At 36.3% G+C, this 15,731-nt stretch overlaps 1 protein-coding gene across 1 annotated transcript in view; it reads right to left on the minus strand.

Moving 5' to 3' along the window:
- Window positions 1–9,583: 9,583 nt before the first annotated feature.
- The window catches only part of SYT10 (synaptotagmin 10), a 34,890-nt gene continuing 28,742 nt past the window's right edge, over window positions 9,584–15,731 (minus strand). The window contains exons 4-7 of the mRNA XM_009557595.2: window positions 14,641–14,761; window positions 14,110–14,281; window positions 12,555–12,684; window positions 9,584–11,696 (exon numbers count right to left, since the gene is read on the minus strand). Of these exons, the coding sequence (XP_009555890.2) occupies window positions 11,625–11,696; window positions 12,555–12,684; window positions 14,110–14,281; window positions 14,641–14,761 (495 nt within the window). The 3' untranslated portion in view covers window positions 9,584–11,624. The remainder of the gene's footprint in view (window positions 11,697–12,554; window positions 12,685–14,109; window positions 14,282–14,640; window positions 14,762–15,731) is intronic.

The following is a 15,731-nucleotide window of genomic DNA, read 5'->3' on the forward strand; positions in this document are numbered from 1 at the left end:
GGGCCTAATCCAGAACCCCACATTGTCACAGCAAAGTTGCTTATTTTGACAGGCATCATATTGAGTGTTTTCTTTTAATATTACAAAATATGAAATGTTGAAATTTTGTGTGGGGATTTTTTTAGTTGTCAAAGTTTTCTATGGCCGGGAACTCCAATTTAACCTCCTACCTTTTGAAGCATACACTCTGGAGAAGGTCTTCCCCATAAACAAGTATATACTAGAAAAAACATTATGTTCTGTGCCGAAGAAAAGATGTGGCTAATTTCTGTATTCTATTCCCCTTGTTTCAGTTCTTGTGAGAAACTCACTGAAGCCAGTTGGTTTGAATGCAATGCAGACTACAAGCTCGTGAAAAGAAAGGAGAAGCTTTTTGGGATTCCCCTTCAAGCGATTAGAGGAGCTTCTGGCTGGCATGCAGAGGAGCCAGTGCTGCCATCCTGCTGTCTAAAGTGGTGAGAACTAGACAGAGTAGGATGATAAAGAAATGCAATTTGGCTTTGCCCACTGTCATCCTGGCTAGTGGATACCTATGCTGATGCGGAGAGTGCTGCGGTGTGCTTTAGCATAGACTGGCCATGACATACCCACATCACTCAATTCCAATCCAGAAAAGCACCTGAGCAACTGCTTTGCTCAGAGTGATATCCTAGCCATTGTGACTTCATGGGGACTTGATTAGCAGGCCAAATTTGAAAAACATTTTGCATGGTTTGCTGATCAAAGGCCCTCATGATAGCCACCAAAAATGGGAGAAAGCACAATTCAGAAGTGCATCTCCAAATCAGGAGGCCAACAGTGCCTACTTGTAGGGTAGAGAACTAGCCATATCCCATCCTTAGACATGTGCATTTGGATCCAACTTATCCTAATGAGACTACTCAACTAAATAGAGAAACAGACAGAATTTAGACCCGCCAACGGAAGAAAAGGAAACCATAATCAATATGAAATATATGTCTATACTTTCTCCTTTTCTTTAGAAATAGTTTTCTATTTATTTAACAAAAGTAAATTTTGTTCAGTATTTTTCCATAGAAATATAGAGTGAAAAGAAGTACTTTACATCTGATGTGCAACAGGACTATGTAAATGTTATGTATTAAAGGTTTAGTCTTTACAGATACCCTCTGAGCTTTACTAGCAAGATGGAATCATGTGGAAAACTGTAGGCCACTATTAAAAAGGAAAAATCCAGTAAAAATATATCTGACCTCCGTGCCTGACTAGAGAAACCAGTAACTTTTACCTACCAAATCAGACAGCTAAGGCTCATATTTCTGGCTGGTAGTAGTAAAATCAGCATTTGCAATAATAGTTCGTACCCTAGAGATGCACTGAAGACTTTCAATACAGCCTGAACTATCAGCAAGCCACAAACATCCATGGTACATATAAGAGAATTAATTCTGCTTGCCCTGAGACTTCTTAGTGGGTTCATTTCGTAAGACGCTACAATATATCACCACACGCAGTCTGGTGGAAAGCCAATTGAAATCAAGGGCAGTGCTTCTGCTCAGTTTCAGCGGTGAGACGGTCAAGTACATAACACTGCGCTTTGAAATTAACTGACATATTTAAAAGACCTACAGGGTAATTTTACTGGATATGTTTAATAGTCTATTGGCATGATATTAAAAAAAAATTCTTTTTACTCAACACAAGAATAATTGCCATATAAAGTAGCAAGTGACAGACCTAAAAGAAAGCTTTGTTTGAATGTGTGTTATAATTCTTGTACATTGGAAATAAGGTAGTGAATAGATTTCAGTAAGATTCTGTAGCAATGCAAAATATATAAATGTGTATTGTTAAAACTACACCTTAAACAGCTGAATTTAATAAATTTATTTTTTGTGCTATATTATTCCAATAAATATTAAAGCTACATTAGATACATACACCATTTTGTGTTTTTCTTGACATAGCCCCAAAAAGGGAGATGAAGTAATCTAATTCTATTTTATAAAAAAAAGAAAAAAGTCACAAAAAATGAAAATGTCTTTTCATCAGCATCTTTAAATTTTGCTGCTAAAGATATTTTTATAAAAGGTTTTTTAATTTTTTTATGTCAATATTGTTTTCAGTGCATAAGTAAATCGGTACTTTAGAACCACTTTTTGACCTGCTAGAAATTAAATTATTAAGTTTTGCCTTAGAGAAAACATCTTTTCAGCAACAGTGCAGAATACAAGGCAAAAAAATCTAAAACATGCATTGGAATAATTTGAATTAATCTCTTTTTCTCAGCATCGGCTGCTCATTAATGAGCCCTCTTTAGGTAGGACTTCTCTTTGACCTCATAGGCTGCCCTGTTTCTGGAGGCCATGCAGAATTAGACCCAAGATTTTAGAGAATAATCCTCAAAGTTTTTCTGAAACCTAGCTATTACAAATAATTTTTTGCCTGCTACCAGCAAGTAGCTAAAGTGCAATAGTACTAGGTTTCCTTTCAAAATGATACAGAGAAGGTCTGTCTGTGCAGATTCAGTTGCTGGCTAAGATAAAGTCATTTTTTTTTTTCTAGTGATTTTGATTCTCTGGCCCAGAGTTAGCTTGGTGGACTAAGAAGTGAAAAGCTTGTAGGTTTAAACAAATGAATCAAGTTCTTGTGCTATAAGGACAATTAAGATCATTAAACGCTTATCATACATAAGGCTTGAAAGGAATAAATGTAAGACTGTAAAGTGCTCTTTAGAGAGTCTACCAAAATCTCCTTACTCATTTTCTGTGGTAGCCAAATCTCCATTTACATAAAGAAGAAAGACACATTCATCCACACATATCCATCTGCCAAAAATAATTACAACTGGCAATTCTATGTCTTGTTCAGCTATGCAGTAATTTCCTTCGTAACTATTATTATGCAATTAAGCCTCAGAAAACCGTGGTGGGGGAAGTAATGGTCCTCTATTGATCACTCTGATTTTCCATAAGAGGCAGCCACTCCCAGGGTGAAAAGATCACCCAGTACTATGTGACAATTTAGGACAAAAGAATAAGAATTCATTATTCAACTGAACCTGCATAAATAAGAAGAACAAGAGGAGATGAGATTTGCCTGGAACATCAGTTCCAGGACCCTATTAATACACAAAGACCTGTGGGATATTAAGTGAAAAATAATTATGACTTCAGTTTTGTGAGTCATCGGAGAATTAGCACCTGCAACAGCCCAATGACTTTTCCTCCTTTGTGTGACATTAGTTTAGGCTTGATTTGAAAACAAAACCAGTACTTTCTGTTCCACAGCAGCATTTCCAGAGGTGTTTCCTATTGGTAATTCAAGTACTGATTGTCAGAAGCTTTGAAATATGAAGAGATGACATTATAAAAAAATACTTTTCACCTATTGGAGACTTTTCAGTCTATGCCAGGTGCAGACAAATAGAAGACCATTATAGCATCTAGAAAGGAATGTGCCTGAGCACATGCTGGCAATGTGCTTTTTTTCTTTTTTGCCTCAATTATGTTGCAAGACAAAAGCAAGAGGATGTGCCATGAGCAACTATCAGCAAACTTTGCGCATTGAATCAGGACTCAGTTCCTGTAAGGTGGAGGGCTGGTTTCATTTTAAGAACAGACCCAAGTTCTGCAATGTGGCTGCCACTACTCTTGTGAGCTCGAAAATACCTGTACAAGTTAAGAAGTAGGGGAATTACACACAAAAATTTTTTTTGACGTTTTCTACACACATATTTTTGACTACTGAAAGGCCTCTCAATTCACTCACTTCTTATATTTTCCAGTTTTCTTTTTTAAGTCTTTTCTACACAGCTCTTTGCATGCTTAATAGGCTTTCTCGTTCCTCTCCCATGTCCATAACTCAGATGCCACAAATGATTTAATATACCTTCTTATTCAGTGTTCTTCACTTCTAATGCAATCATCAACCTTAGCTCATAGTATATTGAAAAAAAAACCAGCTCTACCCTTTAGCTCTCTCCTCTCGCAGACTTTATTTATAGAAAGATATCTGCTTCACAAAAACAGCTAAAAGCCCACCACCTCTCCTCCCCCGAATTAACCTACAAACTGTTAAAAAACACAGGCACATTTCTGGTGATGTTAATCTCAGGTGCCTAATAGTAGAGAATAAGTTCCTTGTGATGACAAGCATTCGTTAGAACATCTCTGATATTAGCAATCACACAGGGCCTAGACAAGTAGGAATTCTGTACCTGAAATAAAATACTCTTCTATAGTAGGGAAAACAGCCTTTTAACTCTAAGGGGTCTCAAGACATCAGGTTTTGAATCTATACCATTGTTCTACACAGGAAAGCAACTTTAGACATCTTCTAGAACTTCACTGATTTTTACTGAAGATTTTGATTGAACTTTCCAGTTTTTCCCCTCGTGTATAGATACACAGATAAATTTGGTTTACTTCAAGGGTTTGAATTTCTAAGATATGAAAAGATCCTTAACTAGTTAACAAACCAACCTCTCTAAAACATTTCTATACTTGTGTTTTGAGGGAGGGTGAAACTGCGCATACAAGGTAGGCTGCTGTCACAAAAACATGCTGTTGGTAGTCATCTTCTATGCCCTGTGCAATAAATGAGTAACAAAACTCTCTGTGAGCTCTAAAGTTGTCATGAAATAGTCATACCTGCATCCCTTCCTTGGTCTGTTTTCAGCTCTCCCTTCATATTAGGCTTCCAGATCTAACCTTTCCAGCAGAGAGGCAAGATTTCACAGTTCTCTTGTAATTATGCTTGGCTCTGGGACATTATTTCTGTAGTAAATGCTAATCCGGACAGTCTGAATGGATTTGCAACTCTTCTGTCAGGAAGTCTGTGAATACTCCAGTTCATTAAAAACAGAATGCTATTTAAATATTTAAGCTAAAATATGTAAATTTAGCTATTTCAAACAAATGGGAGATTAATCCAGCCTGTTTTTCTCTGTAGTTTCTCTGTAAACTATAGCAACAGCTTGCATCCCAGTCTGCTCAGACATAAATGTTGTCTGTTTTCAGACAGATGTCTTGATCTTTCCTATGTTTTTTCTCCTATGCCTGCTTGGGTTTTCACCATTTTAGATGAGATGCATTTTTCAGACTGGTCTGTAGAATCTCCCAGGCCACCGTGACAGCCATTAACATTTTGTAAATCTCACTTTCTCCTAAGAGGCATTCCCACGTCAGCCCTTTCTGCCTGTTCTGTTTTTCCCTAAAGCATGCTCATTGAACTCACCTCATTTGAAACTAATAGCCAAGTCAACACATGGTATTCATAAATTATTTCAGAGAAACTCCACTTTCATCACAGCAGCTATGTGACTTCCTGCAGATTCAACTCTCAGAGCATACTGTCTTGAATTATGTATCAGGGTGTCAGTATATCTTTCCCACTGAAGAGAGCTTTGGTACACTGATAACGTATATGACCTGTATTTATATTTATTAGTTGTATTTTGAGAATGTTGAAACTGAAGGTCTCCAATGGTTCACCAAAATGGTCTTCCTAAAGTATTGTAGGAAATGCTCTTAGTAAGGCACCAATGCTGTTCTTAGTATCAACAAAGTTAATACTCCTCATGAATGTACAGTGAAAAGCTTTAATTGTTTTTTTCCTGTTCTGCAGTTTTGACAAGCTTTGTGTCATGACAGAGGACTGAGTCCCTTGTAACATAAGAGTCACAGTCTACAGCTGAGTGGAAAAATTTTACATAGTAATACCAGTGGCATTTTCCTCTCTGAGTCAGTAAAGAAGAGGTTTCCCAGCAACAGCAGCATTGTAGATGTACCATCAGATAAAACAAAAGCACAGACCTGAGCACTTGCTGTCATCAAGCATCCCCTAGGACTCAGCACAAGACTGAAGATGTTAGTTCCATTTACCTGGCCAAATTCCCCTGTGATATTTAAATCCTACCTGCAACTTAATTTTCTCTCTGAGTTCCAGCTCTTGGTTTTCCGCATGCTGTTAAAAAACCCTGACACTTAGTTTCCAGGGCTAAGGAACAGGGGAACTGTGTATGAGACATTTATTCATTTGGATGAGTAAACAAAAGACACTTCTGAAGTTAAGGTATTATTTGCCTTGGAAATGACAAATGGCTGTGATCAGCACCTCAATTAACTCCTATAACTAATGCTGCCTCTTCTTCAGAAACGCCTGTCTTTCTTCCTGCTTGACAGTACAGAAAGAAAGGACAAGTGATATTGAATATCATAACGATTATCAGTTTTGAAAGGAGGCTTTTCATTTCAGAATGTTTGCAGTTGCATTGTACAGCTGTGTGTCTACTGCCACATTTTCTTTTGTCCTTCTTAGCTCTGCAGTTTACTTTGTGCCATGATTTAGCTATCTTCTAGCTAGAAGAGCTAGACGCTAGAGAGCTTAGTTTAGGCTGGCAAGCTTCAGAAGCCAAGTGAAAGCGAATCATTAGTAAAGAGTTAAAGTGAGTCTCAGTTGTGGTGTGAATCAGAGAGAAGATTTTCAATCAAAATATTCACTAATATTCCTGTCACATATACTATATTTTACCCATATTTTGGATGGTCTGACAGATATTAGATGAGCTTTGTCCAAATATTACCACACTGTTTCATTAACATATAGATTATATTTTAACACCTGCAAAATTTCCAAGCATATTCCTTTGTAGAAATAAAGTCACATGAATTTTTCAGGTCAAGAAACTGTCATTCAGTAGAGATTTGTCTGATATTTATCATGAACTAAAACATATTTCTGATTAGGCAAGAATATTCTGTTGTAGTATAAGTGTTAAATAATAATGACTATACATTCTGCAAGTGCAAATACTTGTATGTGCAAACCTAGCGTTTTGCATGCTCTAAGAAAGTGGTTCTCAATTTTTACAGGCACATTTATGGATCTCTGAAAAATGTGACATTTTCAACAGGAGGAGAACTCTGTCACTGAGTTCTAAAATAGATACCCACACTTCTTTTAAATGTTTGCACACTTTAAAAATATAGTCAAATGATTTCACATGTATAAAGACTGTTACATAAATGGAGTGTAATAAAAAGTTAGTACTTATAAAAGTTTATAAGACACAAGCAGTTAATCGATTAAAAAGATACAGCAAAATAATCTTTGAACTAGGCTATTATGTCTTTGTTTTGCATCATAATGTTAAAAACTTTCAAAAGGATTACACAGAAGCCAATTAAAAAAAACCTGAAAAAATGGAGAAATGGAGGGATCAAATGTCTTTTCTTTGAAACTTAGTGTTTTCTTAACATTGCTCAAAAAATGCATCCTTAGAAGGAAATTGGAAGTAATTGCCATTTCCCTTGGGAAAAAATCAACCCAATGAACATTTCATGTTTGCTCAAACTGTTCTTCAAAAATATTAAATGTGGTTGTGATTCTTTAAGAATAATATAGTTTTGTTACTTAAACAAATCAAAACAATTCCACATATTGAAGAAGAAATTTTACAGGGAAACTTTCGTCCTGATAGTCTAAGTTTTGTTTTATGTTATTGATTCTGGCCGCTTTCTTTGTCCCTGATCAATATATGTAGCTCTGAGATGCACATATTGCTTTTTTAATGCTTGCCAGAAGCAAAAAAACCCAGATAGTCTTGCTGATTTCTGAATGTCTGATGATCATAAGTGACTGTGGAGAAGGGAAGTCACTTTCTTGATAGCTCTTTGTAGAATGAAAATGAGAGATGTAGCTTTCCTACACCTTTTGGTCAAGACCCCACAGGTTTCATATTACTACTGTTTTAAGGCCAGGAGTCAGTTTTCAGCACTGCAGACAAAAGTAAGGGTCATGTGTCTACTGCTTGACCAGAAGCCCAATAGAGACAAAAAAGACGGTTAGTAAAGAGATTGCTGGGAGTGTAAGGGGAAAGGTCGTATCAGCAGAAATATACATTGCAGTGATCTAAAGTTGAGAACATGGAGTGTAATATGTGACTTACATCTTATTGAGCATCTGCTCACCTTTGATAATGTCTGCAGGGCTACTAGAATCCTAAAACTACTTATAGTTTAGGGTCCTACTTAACATTTTGCATAGACCTAATAAGAATTTTATGGTTGCTTAGAGCATGTTTAATGGTCCCTGAAAACTTATTTAATGTGGGGAAGGGAAACAATTGCTGGAAAACAATACTTACTCAAAAGACTAGAATGGTTCATTAGATACATTTGCATGTGGGCTTTTTCACTTTACAGTACATTATTGAAAATAAATATAAAAATGTAACAGCTCCCCTGGAACCACTTAATCTATCATGTACTTTTTCTGTACAATTCTGTGGTTTACTGTTGTGAAAGTATAAAAAGGCTCTGCAGCTCAAAATACAATTCTTATTAAGTACTATTACTGTTTCTAGTAAATCATTTCAACAAAAATAATTCAGGCTTTTAGGAATGTGAGTTTCTTCAAGCGTTGTAAAATTACTATAATATATTTTACACCGTTTGCCAGATTTGATTTTGCCCAAATTAGGCTAATGTTTGAGATATGGCAGAAATGTAAGTAAGCAACAACAACAAAAAAATAATTCAGGATGGGAGCAGGGAGTTTACAGCTTCTCCAAATTAAAGTATTTTAAATTTCTTAATGAAGAGACACATAAAGCAACATATTCATTGACTAAAACTGTGCAAAATTTTTACATAGGGCTTCTTTGAGTACACTAAGTGAGTTACTTGTGAACCAGGCTCTAAAGGCAATGGGTTGGTTATACTAAAGATAAACCCTGTCTTGTAAGAAAGCTAAGAAAGCAGTAGGGGAAAAAAAGTAGAATCTTCTGCATCAATTCCATTTACAACTTGTAAGGGGCTAAAACCAATTATTAGGGGAACATTTTTGAAGTTAGATGTCTTGATAATTTTATAGACTGATTTTTCCTAGATGCAAAGCACCCATAAATCAAGTTTAGACATAGAAATAATTCACTACTGTTATTAACAATATCAAAAATAACACAACAGGAGGGCACAAACTGAGCTACTATTCCTTTGGTGTTTGACAACAATTTAAATTTAAGACAATGAATATTGAAATACCTTACTACTTATGATGAAGCATAGAGGATACGCATAGAGAACAATGAAATAGTTAAAAAGATGTTGCTCATTGTTGAACACTTATGCTACATTTGATTGTGAAATTGCTAGCTTTTTGGATATTAAGTGCAAAAAAGTGCAAAGAATATTTAGTTAACTGTTACAGTACCACATTACAAAAAGTATTTTCTAGGCCACAAAGGCCACTGCAGATATAAGTTATATTAAGATAAATATATACACAAAATAGTTCTTTAATCACCACTTATATATATAAATCTGTTTCCATATCAGCCTTGCAAAATCATGATGAAAATCGTCTAAGCCACAAACTCTCATGATGAAAACAAGGATGGGAGGAAAGAATTCTCCTTTTTAAAAATTTACTCAGCCAAAGAAGGAGAGGAATGAAACTCTGCAAGGCTGCTCCGTACTTATGGTGATGAAACTACAGTCTTGAGCAGGGAGGACCAGTGTTCAGCATTATCAACCCTCTTTGGGAAAAACTATCTATTTCTAGATCTAGAGGCCATGAATAGCAACCTGGAACAGACATTAAAAAATTTGGGCTGGAGCCTTTTCTTTCTTTTTTTTTTTTTCTTTTTTTTTTTTTTTTTTAAGTTTGTAAAGAATGTCTGAAAGCTTTATTTATTTTTTATTTGCTTGCTTTGTTTGTAGACACAGGAGGCAAGGTATAAAACCTGCTTCCTTTTTTGCTTTAGAAACTCCTGTTACATTACAGCCTCCCTAACTATCCTGGAGAAGTGAACACACGTCAAGGTGTGTTTGACTGTCTTAGAGATCACTCAGCAGGATGGAGGAACTGGATCTTCATAAACATATTCTGTGTCAATCAAGCCAAACAAACCAAGTCAAACCAAATCCTCAGAAGTCTGTTGGAACTGCCTTTTCCTTTCATAACTAGATTAATTCTAAAAAATTCTTCCATTATCCTACAACAATCTTCCATTGGCATTTTCCTTGTGTGTGACACCTTTCTTCTCTGAAAGTGCTGTTTTGGAAAACACTACCTTCGTAGTATTCTTTATATGTTACAAAGATACAAAAAGAGCCACCATCCCAATTCTAGCTGCAGTTCAGCTTTCAAAATGTCAGGCCCAATCACTGAGTCTTTGTTACGCTCTTTGCAGAAAAGAAAAAAGAAACAAAACCCAAAAAAGAAAAAAAGACAATGACTGTCTGATTGAGGTAAAATGTAGTGCTAAAAAGAGCTAAATCAAAAAAATCATGTGTAGGGTTCTTCCAGTTTTTAAAAGCGCTTACTTCAACCAGTACTTTTTTTGCATTTGCTGTGTATTCTAATAAATGAGTTTACTAGTTTATAAAATTGTAGCATTTCTATTTGTCTCTCCATATATTGACACAAAACATATCTCAAATTCGTATCTGGTGTATAATTCTAGAAGCATCCAGCGTGGCACCAGAAACTAGTCCACATGAGCTACTCACTGAGTTACAACAAGTCCAAAGAAATTTAATACTGTCACATTAAATTAATAATTAGAAAAATGTTCTGCTTAACTGCAGGTTTTGATCATTTTTTTTTAACCGCTAAAATGTATTAGATAAATTCCTTTACTTCAGAGCATTCTCCCACCTACAGTTTGACCTGCATAAAGACCGAATAAGTCCTGCATGATGCCAGCAGCAAAAGGGCTATTTTGAAAAGCCTGGATGCACCTCATCAGCAGACACCTACACGTTTGTGGAGATACATCAGCTTCCACAAAACTCATTGTAGATGTATTTGCTTTCCACAATGGTACCTGTACATGTGCTGTTCAGTGCCATGCAGAGACATCCAAGCCAGCTCTTCATCAGCCAGTGGGTAGCTGAATAAAAGAGCCACTGAGTACAGCCACCTGCCTGGGCGCATGTGCTCAGTTGTTTTGCTGCACAGGCTAGCGAGTTCCTGTAGGGGCAGCGGGCGTTTTGCTTGCTGGAAGATAATAACTGCATAGATCCAGTTGTGAAACCTGTTCCATAGAGGCTGAATCAAAACCCAGTGAAGCCAGCAGGGTCCTTTCTCATCAGCTTCGGTGGGCTTTTGATCAACCCTTCCTCCCTGCCCAATGAATGAACTGACTTTCTGAACACACAAGACATGACAACAGTTGTTTTTTCATGCAACATTCAGTTTGAAGTGTTACCTTGAGAAGTCATACAAGATTTAGTGCAATTTAGAAGAAATTTACTACAAGAGCGATAGAATACTATTTGCTTTCCCTCAAAAGAATTAGGCATTACAAGCTGCAGTGGTTTTGAATTGCTTAAGGGATATTTTTTTTCAATTTTTTTGTTTATGCAAAGATACAGGTCATATCAAAACACTGCTTGGTATGACACTGGATATATGTCAGTCAGAAAACAGGTGAATGAATTTGTATGAGGAAGGGTTATATTTGGTTCAAGTCAACTTCATTCATATGTTACAGTATTATTATAAACTGTAATATAAGACTTATAATAGGAAAAATGTATTTTAATAAAAAAATATGGATACAGTTCATCCGCAGAAGCCAAACCTTCTGTTTATGTAGATGTGAGCTACAACAGAGCTTTGGACACTGAACATGGTGGATCCACTCTTGTTTCCTAGGGTGTAAGCGGTGGTTTTGGTGATGAACAAGATCCCTGGCTATCAAAACTGGTTGCTCGGCCAGGTAACTGCAAGAAAAGTGTTAGTTTTAGAAATGTCATCATATCTGGCCATGCATCACACACATTTCAGAGGAAGAGAGAGTCCCTTACAGAAGAACCTGAATGACATCTACACCTTTCTGGATCCAAATCTCCAGCAGAACTGATAATGGAAAGAAAATTCCTAAAGAGAGATCAAAAAATGCGTCTGACTCATTCCATAGAAGTGGATTTTTCTCACCAGTCAGGAGTGGTACATAACCCAGAGAAAGCCACGAACTTCTGAAAAGAGGCTTCTCTGCTGCACTCAATTTCACTGCCCAAACAGTTTTGAACCCAAAGCTGTGAGCATTTTGCATACAGAAAAACAGTCAGATGTGGCCACAGCAGGTTGAAGGAGTCCAAGCCCATGAACTTGTAGATCTAATCACCCATGCATCTGCATAAGCTTCCAATAAATGTCTGAGTATGTCTGGAAGTATCTGCTAGTATGTTGCCTCAATTTAGCCTAATTAGCAGGCCAGTTTCAGATTAATATTCTAAAATCATAACTGATCATGTTAAAGATTTTTTAAGGGGAAATGATTGCTTTTGGAATACTTGCAAATGATATTTTCTAACTGGATGAAAGCCCCTCATCATAATTTCTGGAAATTTAAAATATCTTGCCTGTTTAATGCTACAGTGCTGTCATTACGTCATGGAAACTTCTGAAATGGTAAATTTAGTAACCAAGAAACCCATGCAACTAGATACAATTGTGCTAAGGATCTTATAGTTGTTCCATAGATACAGCAAAATTTTTTATGATTCTCAGAGGCACATTAGTGTAGGGAGACATATCCATTCAATATACTGAAAGAAGAGAATTTTGCTACTTCTTACCTCTACTAGTGGGTGCCAGTGAGTTATTGGTTTACGTGGGTAAGCCAACATTTCATTCCAATGATCTCTTCCAAGTCCTTCAGCATCAATTCCTGTCCGACATACACCAATGACCTCATTGTGCCCTACGCTGAGAATTGCAGAGGCAGATTTCTTTTAATAAAAATAGTTTTAATAATGTCTGATGTATAATTCACTTTACTGGTTTAGTACAGCACAGTACACATGCACAAAAGTTTCACATTATTTATTACAGATATTAGTTTTAGTAGTATAGTAATATTAAGTTCTGTAATGGTAACATCAAAACCCTCCAGCCACTGCCAGAGTGCTTCTAGTAGCCATAAAAGTAGAAATTAAGCTTAACCTTTGTCATTAAGAGGTTACAACACAAACCGCACAAGAACAGAAAAGAACTGTAATATACCACATGATCTAGAAGGAAAATATACTTAAATTTAGTGGGAGAAAAAGTTGAAGGGAGTACAGTTCCTGCTGCAAATGTTTCAAATTTTATTTCACATGATATTTCTCTAATCGTTACAGACATTGGAACTTCAGCCAAAAATGTGAAAGGCAAAGAGTACAGCAGTAATAGGCTCTGCCTCAATACTCCATGCTTCTGACAATGACATAGACTCCAGAAAGTAATTTCATGTATCTTAGAATATTGTTTCCTAAATTCCTGTTAGCAAATGCTTTGAAAAAGAGGACCGAAAGTGTGCAATTTGCTGGGATCTTCTGTCCTTAATGACACTACAATGCCCCTTTCACATCTGACTGAGAAAGCCTTCCTGACAAAGCCTTCCTGACAGAAGTTGGAGGAGGCTCAGAAATCCAAGGAAAAACAATCTGAAGTTGCATGTTTCTAAATTGGACTTTCACTGATTATTTGCCTTCTGATCTCAAGAGCTCATTACTAATAGCACTTGAACAAAGACGTCTTAGCTCGAGCATGATTCTGTCAGTCACTGTCTAGTTTAACCTGCAGTACTTGAGCCATTCTAAGCAGAAGTGTCTTCCTGTCAGTTCTTAGTGAGGACACAGATAATTGAGGCTCAGATGTGTTGTAAGTGAGGACTGAACCCCAAGGCTACAAAGCTTCTTTATTAAGTCAACTGAAGGATTAATTAGGACCTAATACTATTAGCATCCAATTCTTTTTAGTTATCCAAATTTTCTTCGATTTCCAATACTTGACATTTAAATAGAAACTAGAGGTGTGAGGGCCTTTTTTAAACTGAGACATACATGATTTATAAAGCTTTTACATATTCCAACCACCAGATGGGGACAGAAATATATGTGAATGCTAGTGGACCATAAGAAGATTGAGCCATGTTTCTTCCTCATCACAGTTATTTATGACTCTGATAAAATGGCCTGAGCTCTAAAACGTGTGGAAGCTTTAAACCTCTCAAAGAAAAGACCCAAAAGCTTCATCATTTGTGACACTGAACTAATTTAAAAGTTTGGAGAGGTAGAAGACAGTTGCTTACAATGATCAAGTAACTTCTCACTGAGTATCAATGTTCAGAGAGCAAACTGTGCTTACCGATCATAATCCATCACTGCAATGGAGAGGCTGACCTGGTCCACATTCTCTGGAGGGATATCAAAGATGATGGCCTCGTTATAGACAGGATTGAGCGTGTTCTTCTTTGTGGTTGTTTTCCGCTTTTTCAGTCTTCGACCCTCACACATCAGTGATACTTTGACGTATGGATCTGAATTACAGATAATCAGTTCTGGGCATTTGTGACTCAATGTCATTCAAATGCACAGTGTAAGAGCAATATTTTTTGTAGGAACGTCACATTGAAAAGAGAAAAAATTACAAAGATTTTAGTGACTCTGGCAATGCTGCTTTCAATGTGCTATCAATGCAAAGGAAATATATAGGCATTCTGAACAGACATACTGACTGTCAGACCAAAGACAGCTGGTAGATCTGAACAGGACCTATGCACATTCTTCTGCTATTTCCATTTAATAAGCATGGTAAGAATACAAAAGCTAAAGAGTTCCTATTAATCTCCTTCCTGAATTAACTCTGCCTTGTTATTTAAAGAAGAAGTAGATTCACCTGACGCGCCAGTTATATCCATTGCTTTGAGATTCCTACATTTGATGACTGTTAATGTCATTCTCCCAGCAGTAGGCAAATAACAGAGGGAAAACATGATCTCACCCAAATCTATGCTTTCCTGAAAAAGAAAAGCAATTGTTAGAAACCTGACCATAATCCTCACAGAGATAGTTTTTATGTTGAGAAAATGCACTGTGAATTCATGCAATATGATGTTGCTAATACAGTTCAGATGCTACAATACTTGAGAAATGTAATCTAGTTAAGAGAGGTCCCATCAATTCTTAGTGTTTCTTTCCTCACAGTTGTACAATTATCCTAATATTACAAAAGTTTATTTTCTCAGATGTCAGCTATGTTCAAATTTATTCCTATTTTTCTAAGATTTTAAATATTCCCCCTCAAAAAAACAAAGAAAACTGCATATTAAGAACAGCTCAGGATATTTAAATATGAGCTTGTAAGGACATGTTAGGAAGCCATTTCTGTATGGCAGCTGTTCTCAAGCATGTGATCTCAAAGTACTTTCTTTGGCTACTGCTAAAACTTATTTTTAACATCTCAATTTCAATATTGTGTCTGTCAAACCTACAGCTACCACAAGAGTACAAGTTTGAGAACTGCTGGGTATATGGTACAGCTGTTCTAGCATCAGAAGGTAAGCATGTTACAGTTTTAAATGATACATACTAAAATAATGATTGCTGCGTAGATGACAAATACATTGCTTATAGTTATGAGGCAAACTGAGGCTTATTGTTCACCTTTTTCAGCTGCTTATATGAACAATTTTATTGATTTCCTTTGGGTTAACGCTCTGTCTAAATTGAAAAAGATAATTCAAATATTTCTTGAGTAAAGATGGTCTTAATCACATGCTTCAGGGGTTTTCTGTTGGTTTGGTTTTATTTTTTTCTTCTGCATTGCAGACTCTAAACTGAAGAAAGCAGTTTTAGGCTAGCTTTAAATTCTCTGTTGCACTGCTAATAAAATACTGACTTTTGTGTAGATCGGTCAGTTCCTATGTTCAGGCATTATACTGGGTTATGTTCTGCGAATTAACAAATTGATAAGTATGTGAACATGTA

This window comes from Cuculus canorus, chromosome 1 (assembly GCF_017976375.1).
Source record: "Cuculus canorus isolate bCucCan1 chromosome 1, bCucCan1.pri, whole genome shotgun sequence".
NCBI classification, from domain to species: Eukaryota; Metazoa; Chordata; class Aves; order Cuculiformes; family Cuculidae; genus Cuculus; species Cuculus canorus.